Source organism: Heteronotia binoei, chromosome 8 (assembly GCF_032191835.1).
Source record: "Heteronotia binoei isolate CCM8104 ecotype False Entrance Well chromosome 8, APGP_CSIRO_Hbin_v1, whole genome shotgun sequence".
Taxonomy (NCBI): domain Eukaryota; kingdom Metazoa; phylum Chordata; class Lepidosauria; order Squamata; family Gekkonidae; genus Heteronotia; species Heteronotia binoei.
In genome coordinates, this window is record NC_083230.1 from 25,595,899 (window position 1) to 25,618,439 (window position 22,541).

Below are 22,541 nucleotides of genomic sequence, written 5' to 3' on the forward strand. Positions count from 1 at the left end.
GCATGGGGGGGGGAGGGAAATGTCTATTGGGCAATCTATTATTCCCTATGGAGAATGATTCCCATAGGGAATAATGGGAAATTGATCTGTGGGTATTGAGGGCTCTGGGGGGGGCTTTTTTTGAGGTAGAGGCACCAAATTTTTCGTATAGCATCTAGTGCCTCTTCCCAAAATACCCCCCAAGTTTCAAAATGATTGGACCAGGGGGTCCAATTCTATGAGCCCCAAAAGATGGTGCCCCTATCCTTCATTATTTCCTATGGAAGAAAGGCATTTAAGGTGTGCTGTCCCTTTAAATGTGGTGGCCAGAACTCCCCTGGAGTTCAATTATGCTTATCACACCCTTGTTCCTGGCTCCACCCCCAATGTCTCCTGGCTCCACCCCCAGGTCCCCAGATATTTTTTGAATTGGACTTGGCAACCCTACCCACAAGGCAAATAGTGGTGCTCGGCCACCTTCCAGCCTGTGTCCCATCCCGATGGTGACAGGTAGTGTAGCCAGATGAATGTACTCGCCTCCATCACTGGTGTTATGTAACGCCAGGTCCATCAATAATAAGACCATGGTCCTTCGGGACTTCCTGCTGGAGCAGGATGTGGACCTGGCTTGCGTGACCGAGACCTGGGTGCGGGATGGGGAGACCGTGACTCTCTCCCAGATGACCCCCCCGGGATACTCGGTCTTTCACCAGTCCCGGACTAGCGGGCGGGGGGGGGGGAGGAGTGGCATTGCTCATACGAGAGGCTTACTCCTTCAGGGCACTCCCGGCCCCAGAGATTCCAGGCATTGAATGTGCCGGCCTGATGTGGGATGTTGGGGAGGGGTTGGCGATCTGGCTGGTGTACCGACCGCCTAACGCACCGGCCAGCGCCTTACCATCCCTGGTGGAGGCGGCGGTGGGCTGGGCGTTGGAGTGCCCTAGGCTATTGGTCTTGGGAGACTTCAACGTCCATGCTGACGACGCGGCCTCCAGTCAGGCGCTGGACCTAGTGTCATCCATGGCGACACTGGGACTCTCCCAGGTTGTTACAACGCCCACTCATCAGGCGGGACACATGTTAGACCTGGTCTTTGTGGTGGGAGTTTTAGTGGACGATATTGCTACTATAGCAGTGCCATGGTCGGACCACTATGCCCTTAAGGCTCGTGTGGATGTATCACCCCAACCCTGTTTAGGCGGAGAGCGTATTTTAGCTCGCCCACGGAGCCTGATGGACCCGGAACGGTTCCTAACGGCTCTACGGGATGTCTGGCCCACTGGCGACTCCCTGGATGGCTTGGTAGAGTCCTGGAATGATGGACTCCTTAGGGCCATTGAGGAGGTCGCACCTAGGCGTCCTCTGCGCCCCCGTTTAAAGCCGTCACCCTGGTTTAACCAGGGGTTGCGGCAACAAAAGCGGGGGCTCAGACGACTAGAGAGACAATGGCGGCGTACTCGAGACGAAGTGACTCAAACATCCTATAGAGAGAGTTTGAAATCCTATGAGATGGCAATCAAAGCCGCAAAGAAAACTTACTTTGCGGCTAAGATTGCGTCCGCAACTTCGCGCCCGGCACAATTGTTTGATATAATCCGGAACCTTACGACACTGCCACAAGGCAGACCAAATTCTACTGAATTGGAGATTGGCTGTGAGGCTTTTGCGAAATTCTTTGCGGACAAGATCGCGTCACTCCGCCCCAACCCCCCGGCCATATTTGAGACAGTTAGTGGAACCGAGGCTCCGGGCCTGTCTTCGGATTGTGTTCTGGATGGCTTCGGCCCTCTCAGCCTGGAGGAAGTTGACAGGATCCTCTTATCTGCATGCCCAACAACTTGTAATCTGGACCCTTGCCCCTCCTGGCTTATTAAATCTTGCCAGAGGGAGCTTAGATATCCTATACGGGATATCATAAATAGATCCCTGACGGAAGGGCATTTTCCAACGCCGCTCAAAGAGGCAGTGGTCCGCCCCCTCTTTAAAAAACCAACTTTAGACCCGGCCCAATTGGCGCATTATCGGCCGGTCTCAAACTTGCCCTTTTTGGGCAAGCTTATTGAGAGGGCAGTGGCAGTGCAGTTACAGACTTTCCTGGAGGATGCTTCCGTCCTTGACCCACTCCAGTCCGGCTTCCACCCGGGTCACGGGACGGAGACGGTGTTGGTCGCCCTGGTGGATGACCTTCAACGGCATCTGGATCGGGGCGGCTCGGCGGTGCTGATGTTGTTGGACCTGTCGGCTGCGTTCGACACAGTCGACCATCGGTTACTGACCTGCCGCCTCGACGACGCGGGGATTCAGGGGCTGGCTTTACAGTGGCTTTCCTCTTTCCTCGAAGGTCGGGGACAAAGGGTCGCGATTGGGGGCGAACTATCCCAGAGGCGTACGCTTGACTGCGGAGTGCCTCAGGGGGCGGTTCTGTCCCCAATGTTATTCAACATCTATATGCGACCCCTTGCCCAGATTGCTCGAAGGTATGGGCTGGGTTGTCACCAGTATGCTGATGACACCCAGCTCTATCTACTTATGGACGGCCGACCAGTCTCCGCCCCAGAAAACCTAGACCGGGCATTACAGGAAGTGGCTGGGTGGCTCAGACTGAGCGGGCTGAGGCTAAATCCAGTGAAGACAGAGGTCCTTTGCTTGGGTCGTCGGGGCCCGGGGAGGGAAATCCCCCTACCAGCCTTTGAGGGTGCGCCGATGATAGCGGCGGACAAGGTCAAAAGCCTGGGGGTACTATTGGAGTCCTCCTTAACGATGGAGGCTCAGATAGCAGCCACTGCCAAGTCCGCATTTTTTCACCTTAGGTGGGCAAGGCAGCTGGCCCCCTTCCTGGAACGTGACGATCTAGCAACAGTGATCCATGCCACGGTCACCTCGAGGTTGGACTACTGCAATGCTCTCTACATGGGGCTGCCCTTGTGCCGAACCCGAAAGCTACAGCTAGTGCAGAATGCCGTGGCCCGGCTGTTGTTAGGGCTCCCAAGAAGGGAGCACATCCGGCCGGGGCTCCGGGACCTGCACTGGCTGCCGATAGTTTACCGAGTCCGGTACAAGGTGCTGGTTATTACCTTTAAAGCCCTATATGGCCTAGGACCTGCCTACCTGAAGGACCGTCTCTCCCCGCACGTTCCCCAGAGAGTGCTGAGATCGGGAACACAAAATCTCCTAGTCATCCCCGGGCCAAAGGAAGTCCGCTTAAAATCGACAAGGGACCGGGCCTTTTCTACTATGGCCCCCTCCTGGTGGAACCAGCTGCCGGAAGAGGTGAGGGCCCTGCGGGACCTTACCCAGTTCCGCAGGGCCTGTAAAACAACCCTCTTCCGGCTGGCCTATGACTAGCTGGTATAAGAAACTGCGCGCAGTTATATTGGATGTTCGCTGCCTCTAAATGTTTTAAATGTTTTAACTGTTTAAATGTTTAAAATGCTTTAATGTTTTAAATGGTCTAATGTTTGAATTTAAATGTTTTACACTTAATTCCTATTTATGTTAGACTCCTATGTTGTAACCCGCCCTGAGCCACTTGTTGGGAAGGGCGGGATAGAAATCACAAAATAAATAAATAAATAAATAAAATATTTTATGTAGGAATTTTGGAAAAATGAAACAACAGGTTCAAGGGGCCATAAAAAGCATGATGTATACAGTGTTGTGTATTTATTTAAAATTCAAGTCATCAGGAAAAATGCAGAGTCCATTAAGCAGTTAGCAACTGTGGGGAGTCACAGGTTTTGTAAGGGTGATCAAGTGTCCACAAAACAAAAATGCTAGAGTGTTTACTAGATATAATCATGGTCGATGACAAAATGTTTTACAGTTTCATCTTGTTTTTCTTTGATATCAGCCCTGTGTCACACCACCACAGTGGGTACAGTCCTATCAAGGTTAAGCTTATTTAACTCCCATTGCTTTCAATGGAGTTAAATGTGATTGTCGTCAGGGGTCGTTTTGTAGAAAAATAGGTGGTGGAGCTCATCCAGGTATTGTTATGCAGCTGCCCCTACTATCCAGTGGGCAAGGTGGGAAGGAGTGGGAACCCTCAGAAAGGTTCAGGAGATGCGCTCCTGTGAGCTCCTGCTGAATCTGAGGCCTGATTGTCATACCCGTTTATCTAAATGAGGCTTCAAAACATTACCTGGATGAAAGCCAGTGTGGTGTTGTGGTTCAAGTGTAAGACTAGGGACTGGGAGTCCTAAATTCAAACCCCCATTCTGCCATGAAGCCTGCACATTCTCAGCTCTTATGAAGACAGAATAGAGATGGCAGAATCAGTTATGCTTCTCTGAGCTTCTAAAAGTAAGCAGAGATTTAAATCCCCTAGACAGACAGAAAGAGAGTAGATTTAAAGGAAGGCCTCCAGAATCCATGTCTGTTGCCCAACTGTCTATCTCCTTGACCTTTTTAAAGTCATGCTGCAATTATGAATCCATCGAGATGTAATATGATAACTGGGGTGCATTATCCAGAACAAAATGGCCAAATAACAAAAGTAAGATCATGACTAAAAGTGCTTTTCTTCACAAGTTTCACCCCCAGTGAAACTTCTCATGCAGTTACTCAGAAGCAATGGAAGCACAATTTGGTTGTGAGACACTTTGCTCTCAGCTGTCAGTTGAGAGTCGCTTGGCTTTGTCCCTATTATATCTGAGGCAATTTCAATTTTTACCCTTGATGCTAAATGACAGCAATCACAGTATCAATAAGCATCCTGTCAGTTTGGCGGTGAGTCTCAAATACTTAATCTGCTAAAAAAAAAAAAAAAGCCAAACCTAGGAATATTGTCTGTCTGTCTCCTGTAGTCTGTAAAAAATGGCATAACTACACACCGGATTTTACACATAAGAATTTATCATAGTTATGCTTTTTAAAAACAAAACTCAAAGCATACAAACTATCAAACAAGAAAATACAAGGTGAAGTCTTCAAGCATTTTTGAAGGAAAAAGTCAAGGGAATAAATATCCTGTCAGAGCAAAATGTGCTTCTTTCCTGAGCAAATAACATCCTATGGCATTTTGCTATTACCCAAGGTTTGGTAACACCTCCTGAATCATGAACATGAAGCTCCAAGCTCACTGCCTCAGGAACTTACAGTTGAGGAGTGGCATAAAAAGAATTCCAAATAAGTAAATAAATGCAACACTGGTATGCAACACTATTTTCACTGAAGGTATATTGGAGGTCATAATAACTGCTATACCAGATCAAACCAATGTCCCTTTAAGTTCTTTTTCCATTTACAGCCAGTTTAAATGCCTTCTGGGAAGGTACTAGCAGGACATACAAGGAATACCTCCCTATTCTGTTTGTCATCCTGCATCTGGTTGTCAGAGATATTCTGCACCTGAACATGAACGGTGACTTTATGCTCCCTTCCCTTGGATATTTTTTTTCAGATGACAGAACATGTCTATTAATACATGCCAAGAGCATAAGGACCAAACATATATCTGACTCCACTTCTATAGAAGCATATCCCAGAGTGGATTTTAGGATTGATCCAGGTGGGCTGCCATTTTGAAGCAATAGAACAAAGTAGGAATCCAGTAGCACCTTGGAGACCAACAAAGTTTTATTCAGAATGTAAGTTTTCATATGCATGTACCACTTAGCATTCTTTACCACTGCCCACAGCTATATGTAGCTCTGCTCACTGTACCCCATTCCATTGTCTGATGAAGGTATACATGCATACGGAAGCTTGCTTTCTGAATAAGTCTTTGTGGGTCTTAAAGGTCATACTGAATTCCTACATTGTTGGATTTTAGGATTGTGATCATAGACAGGGTACAACAGATTTTTGCTTGGCTTACTAGCCAGCCATTATTTATGCTTGCCATCAATATGCAAAGAACTCAGGTGAGGGAGATTTCAGAGAAAGGAAACAGTGAAAGTCCCAGTCTCTGCTTTTGCTTTATTTATTTAAAGCATTTCTTTGCCACCTTTCTACCCAATTACCTCCCAAGGCAGTAAACATCAGCACATTAAAACATTCTCTACGTTGCAATACAAAGTGAGAAACTGACTTCTTCCCATCTGCCTGTGAAGTTCTCTGCATTTTCTAGAGAATCAGAGGATTTGTCTGATGCAGCAAAAGCCACTCCAATTCCAAGTTCAGCAATCAGAGGAGGGCAGGCAGGTTTTGTTCCGGGGATGGTTACCAATAGGTGATTGCCTTAGATGACCTGGCACCAGATTCGTGTTCTTCGGATGATAACAAAATCATGTATGAGAAAAGGTCCCCAAAGTCATCATTTCCCCCATTTCTCCAAGCTCTCCTATACAAAATATGATTGATAGAAGAGTGTCATGAAACAAGATTAATAGAATAAAACTCTCTGGGGATCCCACATCCATTCATGAGGGTTGAAGGAACTAAGGATTGCCAGACTGCAACCCAGAAAACATGTGCTATCTTTAAGTATACTAAAGAAGAAGTCACTGTGACTAACCTAACCACTGTGACCAAGCCTAACCAGAGTTACACCCTTCTAGGTACATTAAAGTCAAAGGGCTTAGAAGGATGTAATGAACATATGAACATATGAAGCTGCCTTATACATACCCTCAGTACATCAAAGTCAGTATTGACTACTCAGACTGGCAGCAGCTCTCCAGGGTCTCAAGCTGAGGTTTTTGTCACACCTACTTGTCTGGACCCTTTTTAGTTGGAGATGCCAGGGATTGAACCTGGGACCTTCTGCTTACCAAGCAGATGCTCTCCCACTGAGCCATCTTCCCTCCCAATGCTTGTTTAAGAGTGCACTGTAAGACTACTTATTTCACTCTTAACTCTTTGGACCATCCCCTTCCATGCAACTACAACAGCGAGCCAGACTCCATGCTTTTTATCCTGCAGACCAAAAAGTAGGGAGGACAACTGAACCAGAAACAGATGTGTTCTCTGGGTTGCAACTGGCATAAGGGAGTAATGTCAGAAGAGCAATAAACAAACTGCTGGGAGAGGAAATGACAATGCCCAGATGAAGGGACATCTGAAAAAGGAATATCAAGGATTAATACCAAAAGGGTCTGTAGCATCTACGTTACAGCTGTCCCACTCTGTTCCATTCAGCAGTAATTCAGCTGGACTCTTCATTTCTTAAAAGAGGTAAAAAATTCAAATCTTGAGCATGTTCTTAAGATTTGTTTTTTTAAAAAATCTATTGCAGAGTGATAATCTTATCCCAAGGCCTGCCTTGAGAAACCAGTTTTTGTCATTATCAATATTGTGAATATAAGTCAACTTGGTACAGATTCTTTTTAATGCAAATAACACTACCGCAACCATGACAGAAGGTGGAGATGGAAGGGGAGGTGTTAGAACAGGCTTCCAGTTAGCCTCTGTAGTATCGGAACAGTATGAGTCCAAATCTCTAAAGTCAAAGAAAGATCATTTTAAATTTATGCATTACTGAAAAACCAAGCAAGAAATGTGCCTAAAGAATTCACAATCTCCTTAGCCATCCCTCTCTCCAGGGAGAACCATCACTGATGGGAATCTCTGTTTGGTTGGTCACATAAAACCAGCAGTGTGTTGAACATAACGTTTCATCCTATAATAGTTCTAATGACTTCCAAGTAGGGATGGGCATGAGCCAAACCACGAATCATGATTTGTGCTAAAAATGCCTGACTCGTGGTTCATTCTGAACTGGTTCATCTGTTCTTGCTGCACACGAACTGGCCTTTTTTCTTAACATATTATTTGGTTTGTGTTTGCTTTGTTTTTCCAGACAGCCTGGTGCCAGCATGATTTCCTAGCCCCTTCACTTCTGGTCAGTTTCCAGTAAAACTGACTAGAGGCTGCAGCTCCACTCTCCCCAGCGGCCTGTGCTTCTGGTTAATTCCCACTGAAACTGACTAGAGACTGCGGCTCCACTCTCCTTCACCCCTGTGCTTCTGATCAGTTTCCAATGAAACTGACTAGACCAGAGGTGTCAGACCTATGGCCTGTGGGAAGAATCAGGCCCATCCAGTCCTCTTATCTGGCTCACAAGCAACCTCCCCCTCCCCCCTTGCTAGTGCTCTGATCCACAACCTCTGAGCTCCCAGCTCTTTTCCTCTCCAACGTCAGCACCTCTGTCCTCTCCCCCCCCCTTTTTTGCAATCTGGTCATACCCCTCTCCCTCTTCCCTGTTGTCACTGGCTGCCTTCCCAGCTCCACTTCCATTCAAATAATGGGCAGCCATTGGGCAAAGGGTAGGAGGGGAGGGGGCTGAGAGCAGGCAGGCAGGAAACAGCCTGGGCAGTCCCCATGAGGAGGACCATGGCAGCTTCTGAGGCCCTGGCTGCTGGCCCTATGCAGCCCCCAAGCCTTGTTGGACTATGCACTGTAGCTGGCCCAGCCATCTGGCTTCCTCTGCACCTAGGTGGTCAGTAGCCTACCCACCAGCAATGACGGTTTCCTCCATGCCTGGTTCATTCCAGCTGAGAAGGGAAAGTGAATGTGCCATCTGAAAACTAGTGCTTTGGAACTGGCAGTGTGGGGTTGTGAGATCCTGAATGAAAGAGGAAAGGAGCACACACTTGGGTCTTTGCTCCTCTTTGCCATGCTTCTCTCAGGGAAATTATTCAGATGCTGGGAGTTGCTGCTTAGAGAGCACCCCCCACTGCAATAATGCCTGCCAGTCTCTGTGTTGGGAGGCAAGGAAGCCATGTTTCGGGTTCCTGCCTGCTCAGGTCTACCACCAGGCATTCACTAACTCCCACCACCTTTGGAGCTTTCCACTCCAGTCTGTTTGGATGCACTTTCTTGCTTTGCACTTTCCTCATTTAACTTCAGGCTGTGGGGGCGGGATTGTGGTAGCCCAGGGTTGCTGTGTCACTGTGGTTGCTAGCTTGGATCAGGGAAGAGGACTCCATGCTTCACCTCATCCCCAGTCCTTGACTGTTGCTGCTGCTTTGTCCATACTGAGAGAGAAAGGAAAGCTTGAGTTATGCCAGTGGGGCTTAGGGAAAGGGCTGCCCAACTTCAAGACCAGTGGAAGGAAGCACAGATCTCTCTCCTCCCCCCCCCCCATGCCATTCTGGACAATGACAGCCAAGAAAAAGCAGTGGAACCCAGGTGACAGGGGAAGCCAGGCTCGAGAGCAAGATAAGGTGGGAGTTGATGGCAACTGTGACAGCTGCTTTGGTGGCTCCCTTTCTCAGCTTTACCTCTTTCCCCACCAATTCCCACCTAGTTTGGACCAGCATGGATGTGGGGAGTGGTCTCCCTCGCAGCATCCCAAGTTGGACCAGGGGGGAGAAGAGAAGGGAAAATTCCATCTCACTGGGCAGCCTGAAGGATGCTACCAAGTGCCCAGTCAGGGGCAGTGTGCAGAGGTTTTTTTGCTTGGAGCCATTTGCCTTGCATTGGGAAGGGATAGCTCTAGTGTTGGGAAAAACTCCAAGAGGGAGAGTTGTGGCGGGGAATGAACATTCCTTAAGAGAGAAGAATCCCATAAAGATAGCCTCTCCCTGCCTCCATTTCCTCCTCCTCCTCCACATTTCCATCAGGCACAGAGATTTCTTTCTTTTGGGGGGGGGGGGGTCTAATGCAAGGGAGTCTGGTCTCCAAAGTAGCCATTTCCTCCAGGGTGATGCTCAGTATTCTTGGGGCTTGGAGAGCAACAATGGGAGGACTTCTAGAGTTTGGCACCTGGGATTTGACCACTATGTGACACAGAGTGTTGGACTGAATGGATCATTGACCTGACCCAACATGGCTTCTCTTCTATTCTAACCCAATGTGCTGCAGCAGTGAAAAAAGACAAACTCTTAAGTTAGGGATGATTAGGAAAGGGATCAAGAATGAAACAGATAATATTGTAATGCCCCTATGGAGTTGCCTCTTTTGGAATACTGTGTAGACTCAGAGGAACTGACTGGTCACTAGTTTGATCCAGCGGGGCTTTGGCCATGCTCTTATGTTTAAAACATGTTATGTTTATAAGAACATAAAAGAAGCCATGTTGGATCAGGCCAATAGCCCATCCAGTCAGTCACACAGTGGCCAAAAAACCCAGGTGCCATCAGAAGGTTCACCAGTAGCGCCAGGACATTAGAAGCCCTCCCATTTCTTTGTAACTGTCTCCACTGGGCAGCAGACATCTTCTGGTACTCAGGTCCAGTTAGCTCTAATTTCCACCCTTTAATGTTGACATAATGCATTTACCAAAATATGACTTTTATATGACATTTCTTCCTGATAGATAGTTCATATCTCTGAATGGCAACACCTTTACCATGCCCTAGAGAACTTTTAACGTTCTCTAGCTGTCTCAAGGACATGATAAATCTCTGATCTCACATTGCAAAGCCACATTTCTGATGAAATGTCAAGCAGTAGGAGTGTAATCCAGATGCTTTGTGATGACTAGCGCCAGCCAAGTGGGCTGGTCCAATATGGGGTTTGAGCCTCAAGCCCTAAAGCGTAATCTGTTTTACTTGCATACACACAAACAAATAAATAAGGTGCTGGCATAATCATAAAAAAACATTACTCACTATAATTAGCATAAAGTAACTTATAGGAGGTATACACATTAATTACAAGAGCATTACCACATTGCAACAAACACATCCTCGAAGCATATCCTTATATTGGCAAGCGAGAAAAGAATAATGTAATATCCCGTGAGTCAGCATAGACTGAATCGCATCCAAACAGCTTTTCCGTTGCTGAAAAAGGGTGGAAGGGGATCACCTGCATTGACAAAAGCCATGTGGAACTGGAGCTGCAGTAAGGAGAGAAATTAGGTGATACGAGGAGAAAAGCTGGCTGGATCCAACCCATGATTAGATCCTCCCAGTGACTCAGAAATGCTAATAGACGTAATGCCAAGGATCCAGTTAGGTTGTGGAGGGTTAATTCTTCCTCCCTGTTCAATTTTGCTGATGAAAACAGACCTCACTACCTACACTACCGACCAACTACTAATGAACTCTCGAAGGAAAAATGAATGGCAAAAAGTTTTGAGGACATTGTAGAGCTAATTGGCAGATTAAAACTAAAACAACACACTGGCTCTAGTTTCTTAAGAAACTCGCACATGAAACAACAATATGCACTTTGTCACTAAGATGTAAATGTAAAATGTATTTTTAAAATAGATTCCAGAGGGAATTGAGGAGACTACAAGACAGTTAGCCTAATGCGTGTTCCAGATATAGGTAGTAACTGTTGTTAAAGATTAAGCTAATAGAAAAACAAATCCTAATGAGGAAGAATTAGCATGGTTCCTGTACACAGAAATCCTTTCTCACCAACATTGAAGTTTTGGATTTTTTTTTTGAAAGAATTAACAAGTATGTGGACATAAGTGATCCAGTAGACATATTCCAATTTGCTGTAAACAATCCAGCCATACCATCTCACGAACCTTCTTTTTCTTAATTCTGCTTATTTCTTTTAAAGGTATGTGGTTCTCTTCTCTCAGGCTGGAGCATACATCTGACTTGCAGAAGGCAAACAGAGATTTAGCCATGTTTCATCACTGCAGCAAGAGGGAGCATCAGCTGAGAAAATAGTGCAATGAATATGGAGGGGTAGGAAGAAGCCCCCACAGTTATTTTCAGACCAAAAAGGTTGCCTGCCCCAGTAACATAAATATGTCCATTATTTACTGGTCAGGTAGAGAGTGAAAGGGTAGGATGGCAGACAAGAAGCAAATTCACTCTCTACCTTTCCATCTTTCCCAGTCTCTGACTGAAATTAACACATAGCATCTCTGAAAAGAAGAAACCTATAATAGATATCACTTCAGTGCTCCAATCAAATTTTGGCACCTTTGTCCCAGGGCGAGCGTAATAAAACCAAACAAGCATTTTCCTCTGAATGAAACCTTTTCTCATTATAGAAAAACCCATTGTTTGTTAAGCTGTTGATCTCTGGCTCTTCAAGCATGATGAGTTCAGGCTATTGGCATGCAGAGGAAATTGCTGCACACAGGGGAACTTGACATGCATTACTCCTGTCAAAGCATTAAGCCTCTGACAGGGATGGCATTTGCTCCCCAAAGGTCTGTTCCCACTAGAATCGCCTGCACGTCCCTCCCTCAGAAGGCCTTTTGTCCAACAGTGAGAAAGAATTGTATGAGGCAATGTCTGCTTATGGTCTGCTTTACTGTTATAAGCAGGCAATGATACTGAAGTTATTTTCTTGCCAATACACTATAGTGCTAACAAGGAAATAGTGTTAAGATTTCAAAAGCGGATGCAATGACTTCAGCAAATATTTTTTCTGCAGTTTGTTTCATGTGATTTTAAAGATTTTATTATTTATGCCATTTTTATTCTACCCTTTCTTTTGAGGAGCTCAAGGCAGCATATATCGTTTTCTCTATCTCTATTTTATCCTCATAACAACCTTCTAAGATAGATTTGATTAGATCCAGGTGGGCAGCCATGTTGATCTGAAGCAACAGAACAAACTCGGAGTTTGTTCTATTGCTCCAGCTCCTACATTCTCCAGTTCCTACAAGTTTATTTGCTTGTGCTGTTTCCCCGCTCGACTTATACTATCCAGAGCAAACTGTTATTCTTTCAATTTGTTAATTTCACTATCTTGCCATTGGATTCCAACTTTGTACTATTTTGCATGCTTAACCATGGGGAGGGACGGTGGCTCAGTGGCAGAGCATCTGCTTGGTAAGCAGAAGGTCCCAGGTTCAATCCCCGGCATCTCCAAAAAAGGGTCCAGGCAAATAGGTGTGAAAAACCTCAGCTGAAGACCCTGGAGAGCCACTGCCAGTCTGAGAAGACAATACTGACTTTGATGGACCAAAGGTCTGATTCAGTATAAGGCAGCTTCATATGTTCATATGTTCAACCACTATCCACAAGCTATATGTAGCACTGCAAACTGTACCCCATTTCATTGTCTGATGGAAGTATGCTTTTAGTACACCGAATAAAACTCCATTGGTCTTAACGGTGTTACTGGACTACAACTTTGTTCTGTTGCTTCAAACCAACATGGCTGCCCACTTGGATCTATCTTGAGAGAAGTGTAATTTAATTGTTATTTCAAAAGCTTGCCATGCCTAGCAATTGTGAAGTATCTAGCCATCGGGGGATCATTTTCCCTGTTTCAACTGGCTTATGGCCAAATGGGGATTTAGAAGGCTTCACAATGAGATCTTGTCCAAAGGTGAGGGAGTATGGACTTTCTGGAGAGCTTCAAACTTGCTACCTTCATTTTCGCTTTGTGATTGTAGCATTAGTGCTTGCTGGGGAGAAATCCTGTTTGCCTGATTCCTTTCGTTACTACTCTAGACAAGTATTATGTTGACAAAAGTGAAGGAAAAACATCTCTGAAGTCTTTCAGTTCCACAACTATAAAACTGAAGTTATTCGTACGTTAAGAATTTGGAAGATCTGGGAAAGTGTAGTATCGTTTAACAGAGTATGCTAATATTGAATGTTTTGTTAGATTTCAGTTAACCGTGCATCATTGAAAACAGGCAGTTTTGACCTGGCAGTTTCAGGGGATATTAAAATTCAAGGAAGAAATTCTTTTGATCTTTTCTTGAGTTATTATCCTGTCTTAAATTGTGTCTCATTTTCATTTATATTCAGACGGTACCCACGTTGCCAGTGCATCAACTTTGGATCCTGGTTTATTCTCTGCATTCCCATCACTGTTGTTATTCTGTTGCTTTCATGGGTTTGGCTTCTGTGGCTTTTCATAGGTTTCAAGTAAGTAAATGTTTAATGTATCCCACACAACTACATTGGAACTAGCCCTCAATTCCCTGCAGATTATATGTAGTATATGCGCTACCACACAGATTTGATACAGAAGCAGCATAATAACATCTGGAAACTCAGAATAGTTGCACATTGTCACATAACATCACTAGCAAGATTGTGCGCTTCCCCCAATGCACTTAATACTTTGTGTGTGTATAAAGTGCCATCAGGTCACAGCTGAATTATTGCAACTCCAGCAAGGGGTTTTCAAGGCAAGTGAGAAGCGAAGGAAGTTTGCCATTGCCGTCCTCTGCAAAGCCTTCCTTGGTGGTCTTCTTTCCAAGTACCAACTCTGTTTAACTTCTGAAATCTGATGAGATCAGGCTATACTATGCTGCTTTCCCTCCACATGCTTAATATTTTCCTTCACAAAAATGCTGTACGGTTGTTTAATTAACTATAAAACACCTTGTTGTTATACAGTGTTCCAACAGTGATGCAAACTTTTACCCTTCAAGAACTCCTGTTACATCATGAAAATATATAGCCTTGAAAATAGCTACTTGCCTGGTTGGCCATAGTGAGAATCACCTTAAGGGGGATCAGAAGAGGATATGTTACAAAAATGGGAATTGGTTTCTTTTATGCTACCCATGAATAAACATAAACATATTTGGAAAGCAGGATTGGTTTTAGCGGTCCTCACTCAAGACACTTTCAATGGGGCCCCCTTCTTAAATCGCCCTATCCCTGTGGATCCAATTTCCACTGCCACCCAGAGGGAGTGGGCAGCTTGAACAATGATAGCTGTTCCTTTTTACTACTGGTACTGACTTGGACAGAGTAGACAGGTAGGCAACAGTCACAAAGAGAAGAATTAGCTAAATCATGGAGCTCTAAAAGTTGTCAGAGGGGAGTCCCCTCCTAAGGCCTTGTTGCATGATGCTGGTTTTAGCCCTGGTAGGCAGGCTGAGTGGTAAGAAAATCTTCTAGGCAAGTAACTAATTTGCAAATAGGGTTGAGCACAAACTGAATTTTTGCAGTTCAACTTGGTTTGTAGTTCATAGCTGAACCACGGACCAAGCCAAAAACCAATACAGTTCATATTAGTTCATGACCCTGTTTTCTGGTCCCAGCCTCTTTTCATGGGGAGTAGAAAGCAGGGGTTTAAATGTCTCTGAGCCATTTCATCCCCCACTTTCTGCTCTCCTCAAAAGTGGGCTCAGAGTCCTTTAAATACCTGCTTTCTGCTCCCCACCACTAGGTTGTTTTTCATGAAAAACAGAAAGCAGAGAATTTAAATTGCTCAGAGCCATTTAAACCCCTGTTTTCTGCTCTTTGCAAGGCACCACAAATTGCCTTAAAATTTGTGGAAGTTTGTGGTGAGACTTCAGTTTGCAGACATTGCTTCACAAACCACAAACTGGCCCAAATTTGTGACAGACTTAAATTTGTGAGCTGGTTTGTGCCCATTCCTATTTGCAAAGCTGGCTTTTCCCAAATGATGATGGTAAACTTTCTTTCACCCTATCAAAGAATTAATTTCATTAGCAAGTGTGCTTATAATCAGGGTCTTAGATGGTCATAGAAAGTACAATGTTCTAGACACGGGTCATTTTGTAGAAAAATAGGTGGTGGAGCTCATCCAGAGATTGTTATGGAGCTGCACATACTATTCAATGGACAAGGAAGTGGAACTCTTAAAAGGAGGAGGAGGAACTCTCAGAAAGGTTCAGGAGGCCTGGTTCTAGATATTGCTTCCACAGATTTAGAAGTGTTTGTACATTGAAATATAGAAATGGATGTGATATTGTCTTTAGATTAGAATTAGGTTTTGTTAATGAAAATTCATGATAGTTGCTACCCAAAAGACTGCACTGCATTCAAGCAGGACTGCTCAGTCTTTGGTGGTATGGTCTTAGTCATGAGAAGCCATATATTTTATAAGCTCAAAATCAACCAGTGTAGTCCAAAATAATATTTGCATGTTCACTGATTGTGGTATGGAGGAAAATAATTTGAGACATATATATATAATGTGTATATATATATATATATATATATATATATATATATATATATATATATATATATATATATATATATATATATAATGTGTGTGTGTATATATATATGTACATTATATATATGTCTCAAATTATTTTCCCCATACCACAATCAGTGTACATGCAAATATTATACTGTATGGGTGTGTGTGTGTATATATATATCCATACAGTGCAGACATAAGTAGGTACAAATATTTGTGTAAGATATATGGAAAGTTCTTCTCGTGTGCAGCTAGAAAATCTTCACTATAGCTAAGTGTCTTCTCCTTGTTCTTGGACTGATGTATGGAGCCTTCTCCTCAGGGGAAAGGACAGAGAGACGCCTAGTCTGGACCAAGGAAAAGGAACTCTTTAATCAAGACAAAATGTAAATTACATATCCTAAACAACGAGAGTAAGGGAACCATGGTTAGACTTAATAGATCTATCACCCCATGCACCAGATTTTAGGTGTACTTACCAACTTCACTGGATTTAAAGATTTTTCCACAATACTGGGAGTGTCTTTGCAATAATCCCAGCACAGACTGGAACCTTGAACAAGTAACCATATCAAGCATCTTTGTGTTGAGTAGGGCCATTGTACCCTTTTGCTCAATATTGTCAGTTCTGACTGGCAGCAACGCTTGGAGTTCCCAGGTAAAGAACAATTTTCTCTAAAACTACTTAGGCTTTTTAAGTACAGATTGAATCAGAAACTATCTCATGTGCTCCACACCCAGCCGAGGCCTAGGTTTGTTGATGCTTCAAGAAGCTCATGCCAGGCACCATCGTTTGCATTTCATGTCTTTGTGCGATGACTCTAAATACTGTGCACAAAAATGCCTGATTTGCCCAAACAAAAGAATGTATATATAACTCTGTTCCGTTTGTTACATTGTAGTACTTTTACCCCTCATACCAAGACAGTATGTTTGGCCACCATTTTTCATCAATATGACAATGCAGGTATTTTCAGGTTTTACATGCAAATGAATACCTACCACAAAGGTGGTTTTCTGATAACATGTATCAAAGCTGGGAAGCATTTATGTTCCAGTTTCAAGGAACTGTTCCAGTGTTTGTTTAGATTTCTAACCCACCCTCAACTGCAAGTTACAACAATAAATATACACAATATATTTAGAACAATTGAAACATAATTACACAAAAGACACAAATTGCTTTATTTACAAAAAAAAATGGCAACTTTGTGTATTAAGAGGATATCACAGTATGGGCGTTTTCACACTCACCTTCAGCCGGCGCGACCCCCCTCTTCACCGCGCAGGATCTGCGCGGATTTCGCACGTAAAGCCGCAGAGCAGCCGGAAGAGCCGGAAACTCCCGGCGCTTTTGCGGCGCAAACGTAAACCGCCAAAAAGCAGTTTCCGTTTGCGCGGCTTTTGCGCCGGGAGTTTCCGGCTCTTTCGGCTGCTCTGCGGCTTTATGTGCGAAATCCATGCAGATCCTGCACGGTGAAGAGGGGGGTCGCGCCGGCTGAAGGTGAGTGCGAAAACGCCCTATGTGAAATAGGAGCTCTGAAAATATAAGAACTAAAAAAGGTGATATCTAATGGGAATTATGAAATGTTGATTATTTCTGTTTTTTTTTAAAAAAACAAAAAAACAAAAACCATTGTGGCCTGAATCCAAAGAACCCTGTAGCTCCTTCTACATATTCAAGGGAGTTTTGAACTGTGTCGATCAAAACAAGAATCTCTAACATGAGGAGCCAGCACTGAAACTGAGGATGGGTTCTAAAAGCCATTCATGATTTGGAAGAAGAGGCCAGAAGGATCTGCCTTTCAAAAAAGTTCCTATCATATTGTCTGAGTAGCTTTCTGGATCCTAGCAATGGGATGGCATGTCACAGGGAGCACATAAGCTAACATGGCTACCACGACTGACCATTATTCTCACTGTCCATTTTCCTCTCAGTTTCAAGGAAATGTTCCAGTGTGGCAAAACAAAGACAGCCAGGGAACTAGCTTCAGCACAAGTAATTGAAGAGGAATACAAGAAACTTGGACCCATCACGTAAGGCTAAGCAACAGAAGAGACTATTAAGACAATGCCAAAGCAAGCTAATGCAAAAGCGACGGTAACACATTCACTGTGCTTCTGTTGCAGCTACCCAGAAGTCATCACCCTTATCCTGTTCTTTCTGATGGCCCTGTTATGGTTTACTAGAGATCCTGGATTCATTCCTGGTTGGGCCTCACTTTTCTCAGAGTAAGTCAATATGTCTGGAAATGCCCAGGGGCTATGTTTTGTGTTCTGAGGAGTTTCCATTATCACTTGGTCTTCTGAATCACTCTGCATTGATGGTACTGAAAAAATACCTCTTTAATAGGGTTGCCAAGTCCAATTCAAGAAATCTCTGGGGACTTTGGGGGTGGAGCCAGGAGACTTTGGGGGTGGAGCCAGGAGACACTGGGGTGGAGCTAGGAGCAAGGGTGTGACAAGCATCACTGAACCCCAACGGGAGTTTTGGCCATCGCATTTCAAGGGACGGCACACCTTTTTAAATGTCTTCCTTCCCTCCACCCTCCCCTTCTCTGATTTCACCTCAGAGGCGGAGCGGAGCGGGCGATGCCGCTGCGCTGCTGCCGCCTCTTCTCCGGTTCACCTTAGCTGCTCCTCCGAGATGGGGCGGCTCGCCACGCTCCTTGGCACCGTTTCCCCCCCTCCCCCCGCTTCCGTTTTTTTGGAGAGCGGGGAAAGAGGCTGTAAATCCTGGGGTCCCCCGCCAGGGCGGGAGGGTTGGGAAGCCTACTCTTTAAATACTATACAGATAGTGTAGATGAGCTGCTAATATTTTTTCGTTGTGTGCTTTTGGTTTTTTTTAAGCTACTGAATAAAATAGCCATTGCAAAGAACTGGGGTAGGCAACCACTATCCTCTGTGCTGAAGAGCAAAAATGCCAAGCCACTTCACTTGGCATGGAGGGCTAGTTTTCCACCTAAAGGATTGAGGTGTGAGCTCCTGAGGTTCTGAAGGCACCGCTGGGTATAACTCCTTGTGTGTCTGTCCATGTTCAACCTTTGACCATTTTGTTTGCCAGTACTCCCAACATTTTCACAGGTAGATGCTGCAGATGTATTTTGCCACTTGGGATGAAAAAGTTGCCTATTTTTGGTATGCAGCATGAGTAATAAAATAGCACATGTTCTTAGAATTTCTAGAATTTGGTAAAAATAACTGGGAAAGAAGGTGGATAAGAAGGTAAGTAAATCCATGATTTTCCATGGTAAATCTCTGCTGATGGAAGTGATTTATATTGGTGGAGCAGCACTTGCTTTCTCCCCCCTCCCAACTGCAGCCCCAAATGCCCAAAATTGCTGCTTCCAGGGGACAGGGTACCCCCAGGTACAGCATTGGGCGGGTGGTCTGCAGTGGGAAAAATTGCTCCAATTTGGTGTAGTGGTTAAGTGCACGGACTCTAATCTGGAAGAACTGGGTTTGATTCTCCACTCTTCCACATGCAACTACTGGGTAACCTTGAATCAGCCACAGTTTTCACAGAGGTGTTCTCTCAAGAGCAGTTCTCTGAGAGTTCTCTCAGCCGCCCCTACCTTACAGGGTGTTTGTAGTGGGGAAAGGAATAAAGGGGATTCTAAGCCACTCTGAGACTCGGAGTGAAGGGTGGGGTATAAATTCAATCTCTCCTCCTCCATGGGGGAAAATTTCCATGGTATCTAACCCATCATCAGATGTGATCAGTACCATTACCGGAAAATGCAACCACTCATGTCTGTGAAAAAATTCTTATGACTTAAAGGGTTTGAGCTTGTAAGTAGCTGAAATGTTGTAGCGATTCCCATTTATAAACGCCAGAACTCAAGTCTTGCTGATCAGATTTGAAAACCTAAACTTGTACATTCAAATATTTTGTTCCATAAATGTTGACTGCCATTTTCAGGTTAGCTGGTAGCATTATGTTTTCAATTGTATTGCCTCCCACTGACATGGAAGCAACCCAAGTTAGCCATAGTTTATAACATCCTAAAGGACAGTGATATATACAGCATGTGACCACAGCTCAAATAACCAAAATTGTTGCTACAGGTTTCTAAGATCTCCTCAGAGGATGATCTAAAATAATGCATGTGCTTTGTATGCAGACTGTTCCAGATTCAGTCCCTAGCATCTCCAATTTGAGGATCCCTGATAGCAGATATTGGGGGGGGGGGCGGGGGACTGTTCTCTGCCTGGGAACTTGCTGCCAATCAGAGTAGAGAATACTAAGTTTAGCTAGATCAATAGCCTGTACAAGTGAACTTTATACCCTTCCCATCCCATCGAGCCAATTAATATATTACTTCCAATAAGGATGGATGCTTTGGGAGTGCCACGGCATGTCATTTTTAACAAACCCAAGAAGCAGTTGTGTAAACAATTAAAACATAGATGTGCCTAAAGTGGCAATCTTAAGTATTTTTAAGTGGAAGTTAGTGCTGCTATAATCTGAAATTAAGTGAGCCTGTTTACTATCGAAGTATAATAGTATACGCCTAACCAAGTTATTTCCATCTAAGACCATTGAAGTTAGTAGGCTGAGAAGGGTGTGTCTCTGTTTAGGATTGCACTGTAAATCACATTTTTGTATGTCATCCAGTCATCTCCTTGTAACTCTTACATCTGCAGCACACATTGCTTCCTCAGATAATTTAAATATCTGCCATTTAAGTTTTACAGTCAATGGGTAGAACCAGTTTTGGAAAAGGGAAAGTTCCCCTGTGCAAGCACCAGTCGTTTCCGACTCTGGGGTGACGTTGCTTTCACAACGTTTTCATGGCAGACTTTTTACGGGGTGGTTTGGCATTGCCTTCCCCAGTCATCTACACTTCCCCCCCCCCCACCAGCAAGCTGGGTACACATTTTACCGACCTCGGAAGGATGGATGGCTGAGTCAACCTTGAGCCGGCTACCTGAAAACCCAGCTTCCACTGGGGATCGAACTCAGGTCTTGAGCAGAGTTTAGGACTGCAGTACTGCAGCTTTGGCACTCTGCGCCACAGGGCTCTTGAGAACCAGTTTTGAGTTTATAATAAAAAGCTGCAATCCAGTGTGTGGCATTATTACCACTCCAGTGCATTTGTGTTCTCTATGCTTAATGCAAATAGGCATCAGTACTTGAAAAATGGTTGCTAGAGATCAAACCTACTAGTTACTCCATCCATCTCGTAAATTACAACAGTAGCACGGACAATAAATGATGAGAGCAGTGACATAATTTCCCAGCCGGCTGAGAAATGCCTATTTTGTGACTGCAAGAGGAAACAAAAGGGGATTCTCTCATCTGGATTTCTTCAGCTGAGAAAATTAATTAGTTTTCCAGCCAGGAAAGGAAAGGGAATGGGAAAAGATGGGTAATTGTATAGAGAAGGCTACCTGAAACCTTGCTGCTCATTTTGTCCCAACATTATAATGCTGCTATATTATAATTTAAAAAATTGTGTTGTAACAGAATCAATATTATTCTTTTAAAATTTTAGTGGCTCATTCAAGAGACAACATGAGGGGGGTGGATGGGAGGGCAGGAGGCATGGTGAGGTGACACTGACAACACAAAAGAGCAGTGGGAAATAAAATTTGAAATTGGGAATTCCTCACTGGAAAACTGTGAGTTCAGATCCAAAGGGAAAAAAATAGTAGGAAAAGTGGATCTGGAAAACATGGGGTAATAGTTGTGTGGAAAGTTTTACAAACTTCAATTATTGAAGAATGCCAATGCAGAGGTTTGCACTTGTATTGGAATGGCCTGAGTCAAAGCACTGGCTTATCAAAGTCAGTCTTGCCTATTCTGATTCATAGTGGCTCTCCAGAGTCTTAGGTCAAGGACTTTCACATCACCTACTACCTGAGTCTTCTCGTTAAGAGATGCCAGGGATGGGAACTGATAACCTTCCAGAAGCCAGATTCTTCTTATGGGTTGCCAGGTTCCACTTCCCATCATCTATTTTGTGCTACTTCATCAGGATAACAAATCCACTCTGGTTATTTTCTCCTCTGTCACATTTTACAGTTCCTCTGAGTTGTTTCTAGGAAGCAGAACTGAGACAGTATGTCTGTTGCTCATTGTTTTTACTGCTATGCTGTCTTAGTGCAGAAATTGTTGCCTCCCAAACCTAAAAATGTATATTACCATATGCAGGCACCTCAATATGCCTAAAGCCCAGTAAATTATTTAGTGGACTGTGGAATGTGGGGGGGGGGGGGTTTCGTAAGTATAATGGCTCGAACTTATTTAACCTCTATCTCCAAACTAATAGAAGCGTTCAAAACTGTATTAATGTGGGGGGGGTTGTGATATTTACTGAACCTTTACCAAGAAGTCCTACTGATGTATTTGCAGATCAGAGAAGCACATGTAATGGCCACACAGTGTGGATACCAAAAAGATTCCACAGTACATGAGTCTTGACAAAATAAATACTGATCTTTTTTTCCAAAAAGCAGTTACCAATCAATTGCTTTCAATTTAACAGTCATGTCCTTCGAAGTGGCATGTTTTGTTGTTTTTTTTTTTTTTTACAGGATCTTGGTTTTCAGGCACCAAACAGTGTGAATCTTTGTAATGCTTCTTTTGTGGTTCTCTCCAATCCATTTTCATTTTAACTAAATGTGAGCATGCATCACTTTGCATTTGAGTTGGTTGTTTTAGAGTGTTATATGTCCAGCTTAAACGTCCTTACAATAATAAGGTATAAGTCCATCTCTGTTTTTTACTTTATAGATCTTTCTAAATTACATAGAATCATAGCATTGGAAGAGACCTTCAGGGTCTATCTTGTCCAACTTAGGTCTCTGCACATTTTTAAAATTTT

General features: G+C 44.1%; 1 protein-coding gene across 1 annotated transcript in view; it reads left to right on the forward strand.

The window, feature by feature from the left end:
- The window catches only part of SLC13A1 (solute carrier family 13 member 1), an 87,167-nt gene that overhangs the window by 49,616 nt on the left and 15,010 nt on the right, over positions 1–22,541 (forward strand). The window contains exons 8-10 of the mRNA XM_060244547.1: positions 13,548–13,667; positions 17,650–17,748; positions 17,842–17,943. Of these exons, the coding sequence (XP_060100530.1) occupies positions 13,548–13,667; positions 17,650–17,748; positions 17,842–17,943 (321 nt within the window). The remainder of the gene's footprint in view (positions 1–13,547; positions 13,668–17,649; positions 17,749–17,841; positions 17,944–22,541) is intronic.